Source organism: Trichoplusia ni, chromosome 4 (genome assembly GCF_003590095.1).
Source record: "Trichoplusia ni isolate ovarian cell line Hi5 chromosome 4, tn1, whole genome shotgun sequence".
In the NCBI taxonomy this organism is placed as follows: Eukaryota; Metazoa; Arthropoda; class Insecta; order Lepidoptera; family Noctuidae; genus Trichoplusia; species Trichoplusia ni.
In genome coordinates this window covers 19,644,872-19,658,831 of record NC_039481.1, presented here as the reverse complement: position 1 = coordinate 19,658,831, position 13,960 = coordinate 19,644,872, and the positions used below count along the sequence as shown (strand labels likewise).

General features: G+C 36.0%; 1 protein-coding gene across 1 annotated transcript; it reads right to left on the bottom strand.

Annotated features, from left to right (window-relative positions):
* Window positions 1-49: 49 nt before the first annotated feature.
* Window positions 50-2,057, bottom strand: LOC113493498 (COP9 signalosome complex subunit 8). The gene is made up of 4 exons (XM_026871504.1): window positions 1,891-2,057; window positions 1,745-1,815; window positions 1,408-1,589; window positions 50-584 (listed from the first exon to the last, which is right to left on the bottom strand). Exons 1-4 carry the CDS (start codon window positions 1,942-1,944, stop codon window positions 334-336), a joined length of 558 nt encoding a protein of 185 aa, XP_026727305.1. The 5' UTR covers window positions 1,945-2,057; the 3' UTR covers window positions 50-333.
* Between the last annotated feature and the right edge of the window lie 11,903 nt (window positions 2,058-13,960).

The following is a 13,960-nucleotide window of genomic DNA, read 5'->3' as shown; positions in this document are numbered from 1 at the left end:
TACTTTTTTAGGTGTGTGACAGCAGAAAGTGCGGTCATTGATACCAATATTGGACAAAGTACAGCTTTATTGTAAGATAAAACATACGAATTTACACTGCCACTTACTTTACATTTATGATCTTTTTATACCTATTAAAATAATATCTTTGTATTAAAGAACTTTTTAGTTTTAACGAATATAGACTTCGAATTAGGTTTTGTATGTAATAAATGAGATTAAATTAATGAAAATGTTTTTTTTACTTTTCATACTGCAATAATCGTTAATACAAAAAAAAATTTGGAAGCTTGGTTACAAATACACAATATACAGTAAAATTAGGTACCTTACTTAATTTTCTAAGAATGAAACAAATTCTGTGAGCTTGAACAGTTGATCTTCACTGGAGGTGTGCAGTGGAGCTGGTTGAGTGGGTGGCGTGGGGCTCACGGTCACACCATCTTCATTAAGAGTCCACTTACGGTCTCTGCACACATGTAATACCGCATCTTTACTCAAGCCAGTCATTGAGACGACGGCGTCAAGGGAAATTGAACTGTATGACCGACCAATTAAGTTGAATGTTCGCTCTCGGACCTTATCTGAAAATAGCGAAAATGCCATTGAGATATTGATAGCTTAAAAAGGATGAACAAAAATTTTTTTTGTATCTAGCAAAAAAAAAATATCCAATCTGCATATATAAATTAGGCAAATCCAACAAGGTTAATATGCAAGATTAGCTATAAATAAGATATATGACTATTTTTGGCCATCAACCTGTCATCATGATGAAACTTTAATAAATATTGGTATTATACTAAATATTACACATTAATGAATGTATGTAATAAAATTCCTTCCATAGTAGAATTTCTGATTAATTGGATCAGTTATCCAAAATAAAAACATATTACATTACTTATTCATAAAACTAATGTTTGTTTATGGGCAAAATATGTGTATAATTAATTTTATAACTAAACATTACATATAAAGCCCTAGGCTATTGTGAGAGGTTTTTAACATGTGGTATCTATCTATCAATCAATAAACTATATTAGACTATCTCAATACACTGCTGAATATAGTCCTCCCTCAGATAGCAGAGTGGTTGCGGTTACAAAGCAAAACCCACTTTGCGCAGTGTCATGGGTGCAATCCTCACATAGGACACGCATTTGTATGGTCAACAAATGCTTGTCTTGTGTCTGGTGCACAAGGAATAAATTAATCAATGAGAGTAATTTTTATTTCAACAACACCATCCTTATTCTGTCCAATGGAAAATCTGGTATAAGGCTACACTGCTAAGACTTGGACAGGAAAACTAAAATTTTACCAGGTAAATTGCATGTAGCCGAGGTTTTGATTATTTAATAAGTATACTATGAGTAAAAGTACATTTACCAATAATTAGCTTACCTTCTAGAGCTCGGATGATACTGACCACTGGTTCAGTCCAATTAAAAGCAGCTAAAGAGTGGTATGTTCCGGGTAGGTCCTTCTTCCATAGCTTTTGGCCCACTGTCCATATAGCAGCTATTTCAGGGTTGCTACTGGTAATGTTTTGAGGAATCCTTTTCCACAGGAATTTGGCATTGCATCTGTAAGTATGCATTTAGTTTTCTATTGCTCAGGGAAAGAATTATGTGGCTATTTCATTTTTTTTTATCGAATTTCATGGTAGGTAGTTATTTGGGTAAGTACCAACATTTCATTGATACTACGATTATATTTAATAAGTCAAACATATACTTACAAGTCATTCTGATATAAATATATTGCCAGCAGTTGTGCATAAGTAGAAGGAGATGCTATACCGGTTGGTGCCTGTAATTTTTTTACTTTAGTATAGATTGTTGTTGCTTAGCATAACCTAAAAGTTAACTTAAAGATATCAATTACCTCTAATTCTTGTTTTTCTAATTCTCCACATAGTTTATCAAAATTGGTAATCATTTTGGAAACTATACAACGTGCAAAGTCTTCGCAGAATTATCGTTAAATTGTAAACAACTTCGCAATCTTATTTTGACAGAACTGACAAAGACAAAGATGAACGACATTGACAGATTTAAGATTTGACAGTAGCCATAGAGTAAAACCCCCGTGAAAAGGGCTACGTATATTGGAACGACACTACTTCTTTCTTCAGAATATCGTTCGAATATATCATTTGGATAAAAATGTCTTGTATTTATCAGTTTAGAATATCGTTTTGCAAGGTATCTGTTTTGTTGGGTAACTATTGTACAGACTTAAGAAGGAGACACGGCCTGGGTTTGAAGTTATAAGCGTTTCTCTCAGGAACCAAAAGGCAACCTGCTTAAAAATGTAATTTTACAGTAAGGTACAGCACTGTATACTAACACACATATTTCTTTAAAATATATTCCAAACAACAATAAATAATTCGAGATATCAAAATCATGAGCACCGATATATTTTTGCTCTTCAGCGCTTAAGTTAGTAATTTCTTTAATTAAATTTATCTCCATTGAAATCGTTTAACTATTGGGGTATCATGTTTTCTTATTGTATCCTTTTTGTCTGCGACGAAGGATAGTCGCGTCTATTATCGATTGTTTTATTTTTTTATTAAACTGTTTACATTATATCTCAACATATGCTTAATTCGGTGTGTTACTTAAGAAGTAAGTACGTAAGTAATTAAACCATCAAATCGATTTTAAAAAGATCGATCGAGAAATACGGTATTCTTTGTCGCTGTCACAGTCTCCACCATCTTTGCATTTATTGGTTTAATAAAAGAAAATTCCATAATTATTCACGTAACGTTTTTTAGAAAATTGCTTGTCCAACTAAGCATTCTTGTTAAGTACTTACCGTTTCATCATTCGAAAACAGATTTTGTTAGAAATTGTTGGTGGAAAAGGTAAGAGCCTTTTCTAACTTCTAACTTTCCCGAATATATTGCGGCTGTTCTGTTTTTATAGTTGCTTATTTAATTTATATTGTAAAGCCAAGTGGTTTTAAAATTTGCTAGAAGGAAGAAACAAATACTTATCAGTAACTAGTTTGTGCATCTTGCGATCGCCTTAATTGAATGAGCTCTTGGCCCCGATTTTTATAATCGAATTTCACGGCTATTGATCGAGGGCTTGGGCGGGCTTGCCAGTCGACTTGTCTATTCGCCTTGCTCTAAGGTTGCATAACAATAGGCCAGTGAGCAGAACCGGAGTGATGGACTGACATGCTGAGTCACCCTTCAATATTGTCGCTCATAATGCTAATTTTCTCGTTATGCTTGTATCAATTTGCATTTAAATGCTATTTGTCGTTCAAAATATTGGTCTTATTTGTTTATAGTTAAAGCTAAAGAAAATTAGGCATGTACTTCAAAAGTAGGTGCCGTCGTCGATTGACATTTGTAAGTTCTATGTAAATTTAAATTATCTCCTACTTTGTAGCTTAAGTACATACCTATATCAGGTTTGTTTAAATATTTGGTACCGGTACCAACATACTACGAATAGTGTGATTGAGTCAGTTTGCCTTAATGGTATTACATAGATACTTATCTTGAGTACAAAGATATTGAAATTAAGCAATTAGTTTTCGATAAATTCGACTCGTAGGTACCTACTACGGCAGGTACTAGATACTTTCATTTACAAAACTGGCCCCTATAAAATAATTTACATTTAAATCTTCAATATTAAATATACTAAGATTTAAGCTGTACTTTTTATGCCTATTACAAGAGTTTTTGACCCGCTTGGGTAGGAACCAATTTACCTATGTCTTTAAGTATTTTTTTACTGCAGCAAATAACAACACAAGTAAACTTCAATGTAAAGTAATCTGCAATCTATCGCGATCTATCTTTTTCGTAATTTCGTGTAAGTAGCTATTGAACATAACGGAAAAAAAACAATCCTTTATTTTGTCGTAGCTTTATAAAATCTATACTAACGTGTAGGTGTCTATTACAAAGGTCCCTACTAAAATTTTGAATAAGGTACAGTATCATATTACAGCAATAACAGATGTAATAATTTAACTGTGTAATTATAAACCCAGTGTGGCTGAAGGTTTATTATTGACCTAATTTGTCATAGGTAATTTTGCCCAAGGTGCTTCGCGTAAGGAGCGTTTCGTCACTTTCACTGTTCGTTGGATTGTCCAATGAAACTTGTCACGGTCTGGCGACGGTAACCAATGGGTATGCTCACCGCCCCGCCTCGCAGCAGAGGCGTGTGCTGTGGCCGCGGCCCAGATGCCCACAACAATGCTTTTGTCCCACGGTGCTACACAGCCACCTGAAATTAAACTACCAACTGCTACTAGCATTGCCTACTCGCGATATTCAAATCGGCCATGTAAGTTCTAAGATATGTTTGAAGTTGCGATGCTACTCTGCACTCTGGTGACCTGACTGCAGTCCTGACCATAAATATTGGTGTTATGTGTGTGCAATGAAGTTGTTTTATATTTATGCACTGGGTCGATTGGTAGTGCCCTCTCCCACGTTTAGTGGTAGGGTTGCCACGAGTATTATTAAATACAAAAACAAACATTTTTTATATAAAATCTAGTGGTTCATTTAAAAGAATACTCAAATTGTAATTATAAAGAAATAAATTACAAATGAAAGTTTCATCAAAGGACACATCATCAACCCATTTTATCAGTCGCGATGATTATAAGCAGGAAAAACTTATGATAGAAGTTTTTATTGCCACACATTTGACGTTTACGGTGCTTTTAATGCTAATCCATTCTCTGTGATGGTGTGCACTTTCTTGGTAAACAGTTAAGTTTTATATTTATGCTTATTAGGATGTCAAATATACTTGGATGAAAGTGTGGTGTATAATTAACTAGTACTAGTAAGTAAGTTGCTGTTAGTACTTTGGTACTTGTTTTGCTTCGCTCCAGTAATGGTGGATGTGGTGCAACACGGTCAGCCGGGCGAGCCTGGGGCCCGCGTGACCCGCGCGCCCGGGTCAGGCGGCCCATCGCCGCCGCCGCGCCGCGCTGCTGCCGACAGCGCTGTGCAAAATCGCTAATTACATTTAAGAGCGGTGCCTTCACGCCGAGTTACTCACACGTGTCCAACATTTTTCAATTAACGTTAGAGGTAAAGAATTCCTGTTTTACCGTGTTTCACATTCGAATTATCGATAGAATCTGCGGAGAAGCATTAAGTTACCTGACTAAGCTTCGCGATTATGTGCAGGTATTAAAATTGAGGTTATCAAGTTATGTTTAAGAAAAAACTTTTAAATTCAACATTACGTAATTTGTCAAGTTTATTTACTATGAATTATTTGTAGAAAGCTGTATTTTTCTTTACCTAAATATAATTGAAAAAAAAAAACAGCTCAAAATAGCTGTTCAAAAGAACATAACTCTCGGGCAGAAAAAATAGTAGGTTAGTTGAAATTCGAGGAATTGTTTATGTTTTCAAAAGATATACCATGAGATCTCGTCTCTTTATTATACACTGCAGTACAGAGGTACTAGGGCAGAGCTTCCTGTTTAAGCTGAATATCAGTTGACATGAATTGGGTAACAGAATGATTTCTCACCAAAAGTATTATTACAATTTATCGTTGACTAAAAGTGTGGACTTGCATTTATCTACAAAATTAAACACGTTCCGAGAATAAAGTAATCATAAAGATACCTAATCGATGTTTAATGTAGATGGAATGACTAAAGGTATTGTCATAAATCTAAGTCATCATGTTTAGGGATAATAAATCTTAAACATGAATAGACTATAAAACAATTGAAGGTAATTTAATTGCCTTTAAAAATTCTTTGTTCATACATTTGCCTGACTGCAAACGGCACGAGGTCAAAATTAAGAAAAACAAAATGACAACAGCTTTAACGCATCCAAACTTAATGGACATTAATTAATACAATTAGCCCACGGCAAATTGCACGTAAAGACTGAAATAATGAGCGTAAATTGAGGCAACTTTACACTTCTGATTTATTGTCCTGCACTTGCACGATTTCGACGAAAGAGAAAACGGACCAGTTCAGACGTATATTACGAACAGTATATAAAATTGATAATGCATATTTATAAAAACTTAATCACCGCTTACTGTGTTTTCCAGAGGGGTCAGCGAGAGAAACCATTAATCAGAACATTTCCTCTTAATCATGTAAATGCACTTGTTTTCTCTCTACTTACTCTCATGTAGGTAGATAATTAATTTTCACTTAATATCTTGTGTTTTATATTCATCAACATGTTATTGCATAATTATGAAACAAGGCTATCGGCGGTAATTCAAACAAGCTTTGATTGTATAATATCCATGTCGCACCGTGACAAAGTATGCATAATGCATAATTGAAGATTTGACTGGACATTCGTTAAATGATAAATTTATTTGATTAGCGCTAATGCGATGACTATTTTTGCATGTTTTATATGTAAGTGTACACGTATTTATGCTAAATTCAAATGTGATAGTGCTTCGTCGACGGAGAGCTCCGCGGTTTAGCTGTGTATTTTGTAAACGCTTGTATATTCAAGGCCTGCGACATCTCGTTTACCGAAAGTCGTTTAGTTTACATTGTAAAATACCCGTTTGTTCGCTGTTTGAATTTTGTAACTCTAATTTGGGAATAATTTTATAATTTTGTCATGAATAAGCTAATGAGAATGAATTGTCTGCGGCTGTCATGCTTATCTGTTTATGATCATTGCACATTTAATGCTCGAGAGCCTTCCTACGTAGGCATATTTGTAATATTCTAGATAAACTCATTGGAGTATCAGATTACAAACTTAACTTCGAAACTACTTACTAACACAAGTTTAGTTTACTGCGTCTTAATCTTTACCAGGTTTTAATTTCTAAAATATTTATAAAGTTTTACTACGTCTAAAACCTGTGACCATATTATTACGGTAGGTATTTGCGATTAACTAATAAAACAATTTGTTATTACATTCAATTAACGAACATAGGCACTAAGGCCTATTCATTAAGAACATGAAATAGGATGACCTAAGTAGGTAATACCAACAAAACTCAGGTCAAGATGTCAATAAAACTTTACAACTGCTAAAACAATTAGGTACCACCGTGTTAATTGATGTAGACAGTTACTTAATTAGTTTTATTATTTATTTAGTATTTTAGTATGTGTAATCGAATATTACCAACCAATGAAATAAAATTGTTTAAGACAATTATACGTTTTTGTATCAAGTTTATGAGATTTAATGAAATTACACCAGTAGCTATAAGCTGACAATAAATGCTTCGATAGATTTATAGGCTGAATATGGCACATGATCAATGAATTATCAAATAAACACTTTTTAATTATGCAGTTAGATTGATCGAACTTAAAACTCGTTGAGCATAATCAGTGTTAGTGACAGTGAAAAAGCTAATTCAGAAGCGCGTGTTTTTGAGTTAACAAAATGTCGCAATGGTGGGCTTCGCGGCCGTCGCGGCTTCTTATCGCCGAACATTTAATAAAATGCTTGTCAATGATGGAGTGGCCTCAGAAAACGTGCCAAGGGTCCGGCCATTACCAGCTGACAGGCGGTGAGCGATCGCCGCACCAGCTTCCTCCACCGCCTCGCCGCTATTGTCACAAAACAATGGACACCGAGCTATCTTAAATCGCAACAAAATAGATTCTAATTGGATCCGCAACACTAGACGTACTTTTTGCTCTTTTGTCATCGAATCGTTTATTTTTTTTTACTGCTTAAATTTGCTCCTCATTGTTGCGCATCTAAATTTTGTGGCCAGTACTACCATAACAATCTATGCTTTAGTATTGTATTAACTGGGCTTTTGAAATTTATTATCTTTTAAATAAGGGGCATTATCTCAATGTGGAGCTAGCTTTTCCCACGTATCCGTCGACGGGTCTGTCAAAGCAAAGCGTTATAAAAAGTTTTAAGCTTTTGGCGCTACCTATACTTTTAGGGCGATATTTATTACTCTTTTAATTAAAATATACGTTGTTTCAACAACTAGCTATGTAGGTTGATACGCTGCATGCCGTGATTTTGCCTCATTAACTTTATTTATGTGCATTCAGGTCAATTTATCGATAAATGTTCCGGGACAGAAGAAAAAATGTGAATTAAGAATTTCACATTGATTACATCGGCGCACCGCGGCTATAGGTTCGGCTGAATTTAATGTTAAAGGCAATTTTGTTGAGATTTCATGAGGAATGTCGTATCGGCCAGCTATCACAACAGCTTATTAATTTATTGTTTATTGCAAGTTGATGTTGTAATTTATATGGCTTGATTTACAATATTTTTTATCTAAACGCTACAAGTAAACAGGACATTGTATTTAAGCGACAACATTTCAGTGATGATAAGTACTGTTTGCGAGTAAGTTGCTTACAAAGATGCATGATTCGCATGAACTTCTAATTCTAAAAGGTTCTTGTAAGTTTATTTCTTAAACCCTAAGATTCTTTTTTAGACTGGCTACGTACCGAAAATTTTAAATCTATACTTTTTACTCAGACAGTTTGATACCGCAGGGCAGTTTCTAAAAAAATACTTAATATGAGTATCACATATAAAATACGCAGTCAACTTCACTCAAAAGAAGCCGCCATATTCCATCTCTCCCAAAGTTATAATCTACAAATTATATAAAAGTTATTGCGTGTGTATGACATCGGGCGATTCAAAGCATGATCGATCGTTGCCCGAGCGCACTTTCGCACATCGCTTCACAGTAAGTACTTGTGGTGAAATATTTTAATTCGTAATAAGTGTAAAGTTGTTTTAACAGCTCGGTAGTATACTCGTAAACTACGTACGTATAAGAAAACACAAATTGAACATGGCGGCGTAGCTTGGGTGTTCCTTAGTTTATGTTGTTGTTGTAACGGAGAGACACGGGTTTACACTGAAAACAGTACTTAACGCCATCCGACTTGTTTCGTAAAAGCTTTAAGAAATAGAGGATTTAATGCAGCATTTTGTCGTGCTAATTGAACAACTATGAAACCATTGTACAACATTTGATTTAAGATATAAAGGACTGGTGGAGTTGAGGCTCTATATTTATTGTAAAAGAGAATTGGCAGATGATTTCATGAAAATTTCCCCAATCATATCTTCTCCTTAAAAAAATACTGTGATACAAAATCCTAGATGAGGTTGATAGAGCTCTAACTTTTGAGAGTCATGTTTACATGCGAGAAAAAAGTTGTTAATACATCCACAAAACCACCAAACACAACCACATACACGCAAGTCACCATACATTTCCAATGTGCTGATAAGAATTCTTTACACATTATAGGTATATGAACGGGAAATACGCAGGTAAAACATTAACGCGCAGCGTATTTTCAAGATTTGGGTGTTTAACAATTCAATTTTAAAAGACCATTATTATTAATATTAATAGATTATAATATACAAACTAAAGCTTTAGTTGGTGGTCTTCCTAAGTACCTGTGAGACGTTTGAGATCGCAGTAAATTAACCACAATATGAATAGCAAAGAAAAGAGAATGTTGAATCTTCTAATACCGAATGTCCACTCCTGACCTCTCAACTGCGATGACTCATAGTCACTCATGACTCATGATGATGTACATACGTAATAATACATAAATAACATTGCCCAACTAACAATTAAATAGGTTCCCCTGTTTATAAATTTTATTGCAGCAATTCAGCTAACTATTTCATGAACGTAAGATGCGATTAGTTAGCTGATGCTTATCTAATAAATGGTTCGAGTAAGTGCAGAGCGTTAGAAATATAAAATTTGTAGGGACATATTAGATACAAACAATATTTTCATAGAGATAGTTGCAGCAAACGTGGCGTGAAATGGCCAGTTAGTGAGTAATATCATGTTATTTGGAGGCGACGAGGCGAGGGCGGTCGTGACGGTACGTTGGCGGCGCGCGGGCCTCGGTCACGAGTCGCTCTGCTGACCCTACACAACTCTCCTATTGAGCTAAAACAAACTTTATTCACATAAATGGTGTTTCAACGTGTGTTACGTCAGAATTAACCAAACCCTTTCGCTCATTCAATTTAGAAATAATTATCCAGAAATAATGCGTTATGCCTATAATATTACCTATCTCCCTGTGGCAGCCCTGCATATCAGTAGACCATTTATAAACAGGTGTCGCGAACGGTAATGAAGGCTCAGATGTCTTAATATCAGCCTTTAGAGGTGGGTATAAATTAAACGAAATGCGAATGTATTAGACGAAACCCTGGCTTCACCGGCTCTAACTGGGCGCATTAAGTATAATGTCCGTTGCATTCGACTGCAATTTTATTAACATTTTAGTGAGGGCAGCCATGCCTGCGCCTGCGCTGCGAGGCTACACAATCAGCAATCACTGAGCAAGTAAATTGTATACCCATAATGTGTCTAAATTACAGAAGTACCAAAAATGTTGTACAAATTTTCTGATAGTTGGAACATAATCTGCGTTTTGATAGAATGTTACACTGGCGACTTGTGTTGTATTGTGCTATATTCTGCTTTTAGTCGTGTTTTCGTAGATAAACTGTCGTGTTCTGTACCATACATCGTATACTCCAAGATGTTTAGTGCGAGGTTGCGGTTAGACATTAGACGATACTACCGTTAATCTCGCCGAGTAATCGGATGCAGAGGCGTTCTTGATGTATGGATCACTTAATAGGGGCAGGCTCTGCGCACGCTTTCTTTAGTCTCTACTATAAATTATCACGAAGATCATGTTCCAATGTTGCAGTCTTGTGCCGGCGTGTAAGTAGCATGGGAACTTAGCACCAGATAAGTAAAGCTCACACCGACACCAACTTCTATTGTAATTCTTATGCTGCTCAACATAGAGATCAACTTCGATTACCGGTGCCATTATTAATCTGCTATATAATTCCATAACACTACCTGGTATGATCAGGTAGTTGTGCTTTGCTTTAGTAATCTTAATAGCTCTTTTAATATAATTAATAGTCATTAAACCGCTGTTTGCATGCCAATATATTGTGTGGGTTTGTAGACAGAGTATTTTTAAACAAATTCGATTGGATAAATAAAACCGTTCCTAACACGAACATATCCAATGCACATGTCTTTAAAATTCAGATTTGGAGGTCAACTTCTACCTAAATGGTGTAGTTATGCAAAAATATTAAAAGAAGCGTAATAAATAATATAGCTGTATAATTTCCGAAACCAAATTACATGTCATTCTGGGGCGTGGTAGAGACATGCGTAATTATAATTTGGTGATTTATTCGGCTGTTATAAACTCCAGTTTCGAGTTTTCTTGACGAAAATCAGTGCGTATTGCGAAACTTTAATGAATTTAATCCGAGTTGTGTTCGGAGGTCCGTCACGTGTAATCTTTTAGCGCGAATCTTAAAAAGCTTTTAAGGGGCGTGTGTTATTTGGAAGCTTTGTAATGCATTTTTGCAAGCGGCCGGGCGCGCGGGGTTACGCAAGGATGCTCGGAGAACTGGTCCGACCGGCTCCAGATCTGGGCCAGAGCCATCTCTCCGCTAAGATATTACCGCTAATAGATATTGAAAATCCAGCCACTAGACACCGCCACCTCCTCAGCCACCGACTGTGGCTTCATTCTACTTTTTTGTAACCGCTTCGAGCCCTTAATAGGTGACTCATTTGCTGTTGCGATGTACAACGATTAGCAATCGCAATATAGTACACTAACAACTAACTAAATTAAAGCACAATTTGAAAATTTGGTGTATTTATGATGATTGTATATTATAACTGTCTATCTCTGCATTTATAATTCTTGCCTTACAGAACTGCAATTACCGTAATATCGTTGCAACTGTTTCCATTGTTTTGTTTATTTCGTAAACAGATTAATTTTCGAGGGCAGGACGAGAACTCGGTTCACCTTACACAATATAGATTTCACTAAGTGCTGACATTTCATTAAAATATATTGAAATCGTGAAATGGGGCTTGCATCCCATTGATTGGAAGCTGTGCGCTCGCGCCGGCGCGTGCGTCGGTCAATACCCGATATTGATTTGCTCCGTGTTTCGAAACAGATTATTATGTTTAATGGTTCTACGTGGAGCTATTGTGAGGAGCTAGCTTACTGCCACTGAAATACCGTATAGGTTAATATGAAGTCCCTTAATCAGCTATTTTAGACGCCTTTTATATAACAAGTAATTTATTGCTAACTCTAAAATATCTGATTGATATGTAAATTATTAGGTACTTTGCATCGACTTGATAGGTTTATTATTGCATTAGATATTGTTGTCCACTTTATAGACATAATTACATGCCAATTTGACAAACACTTTAAATCTATTTCAAACAAAATAAGTATCTACGTAGGTAGCTGATAAATCTAATTTATTGGCAGCTCGTGCAATCATGCGCATGTACCCAGTAAACACAGAGTTTATCTCGGTAAATAACTAGACACCGGGGAGATTCATTAGGCGTCGATCCGTGTCGGGCTCTGCTGTAATCGAGCAATTGTTCTCGGGGGGAAATTCAATTATTAGCTAGTAGAAACCGCGAGCGCGAAATATCGGCCATTGGGCAACCCGCTGCGTCGTTAGAAGTTAGAAATAATTGTAAGCGATTTATCTTAGTGGTACTGACTATAATTAAATGCTTAATAATTGAAGGAGCGCGTCGGCTGGTCCGGCTAATAAATCGCCAGGTCGGGCATCGTCGCGGCGCGGGCGCGGCTGCGCGCGGGGCCGGTGCGATACTGCCGCGATCGTGCTTCGTGCCCGCTGTAATTTCGATTAGAATGGTCCGCTGAGGGTAGTTCGCTCTCACGCTTCCAATGACTAGTGTAATCGTTTTATGCGACGTGTTATAGAATTAGTTTAGCCATCTAAGACTGTTAACTAAACATGTTATTACTTGTTACTTAAATACCAAAGCATTAACCTATTCATATTTTAATTAATGCCTCTTTCAAACACAACTAAGTAAATGTAATTATCTATATGTACCAATATTTTGACCTTTTACAGGAATACTCAAGGCTATAGACGACAAGCGCTGGTACGGTATGATTCTAAAAGTATGTTATTGAGGATAATTATGAAGATGATTTAACATTAATAATAAGTCCCTTTTTATGTTCCCTTGTGTAAGATCAATAAGACAAGAAGACGGTTTCAAAACAGGTATTTTATTTGTTTCCTTTATATGTTTTATTATTATTCTCCGCGCTGTCAACAACTGAAAAAGTTAATAACGAGAACAATACAAAGTAAATGACTGATATGATAATTGGAACCGAAGTCATGTTATAAATATCCACCCCATTGTCCCATCTTTGGTTCGCAAATGGCCCAATAGATGCATTCCTAATCTAAATTATGCAAGAACCTGTGCCAATAAATAGTTAGTATGTAGTGTCATCTTGAGAACATTCTCCATTCTCGAACAAGTACAATTGCATGAATTTTCTCGTTGAATTATTCGCTCTGCAAGCTTATAAGGGCATATATGGGCACACTATTTTGCTTATGCCGAGCATCCTACACCTTATTCCCCAATAAAGATCCTCGCGTGGAATACAAAAGAGCCCTAGACGACAGTCTTATTGTAAACAGCCAACAATATGGTAAACGTGATGCTAACTGTAAAATTTATTTGTAACATGCAGAGTTAAACGGTTCGCCTTATAAATAAATTTCAATTGTGTGTTGTCATTAAATATTCGACGTTATAAATCAAAGCTTTATCGGAGCTCGACGTCGTAACGGTTACATCGCACACGCTCCGGGAATATAATTTAATGATATCGATAGGGGTGTCTGCACGCCCGGCCTGCCGACACTGCGTTAATGAACACACTCCGTACTCATTCCGTTATACCACATGTAAATTAGTGCACATTTTAGTTTGAGACTTAGTTCAGATAAATATAAGATAATCGCATAACAAAAGTTTCGGCTGCCATTTTACTAGTGATAATAATTACGATGTGCGAATATTGCGGTTCCTTAGAT

What these genes read in the sequence shown, in the direction of transcription:
- LOC113493498 (XM_026871504.1), bottom strand. Translation starts at nt 1,944, where the DNA reads ATGATTACCAATTTTGATAAACTATGTGGAGAATTAGAAAAACAAGAA. An exon ending in TAGAAAAACAAGAATTAGAG is followed by an intron (nt 1,816 to 1,890) that starts GTAATTGATATC and finishes AAAAAATTACAG; the next exon opens with GCACCAACCGGTATAGCATC. An exon ending in TATTTATATCAGAATGACTT is followed by an intron (nt 1,590 to 1,744) that starts GTAAGTATATGT and finishes GCATACTTACAG; the next exon opens with ATGCAATGCCAAATTCCTGT.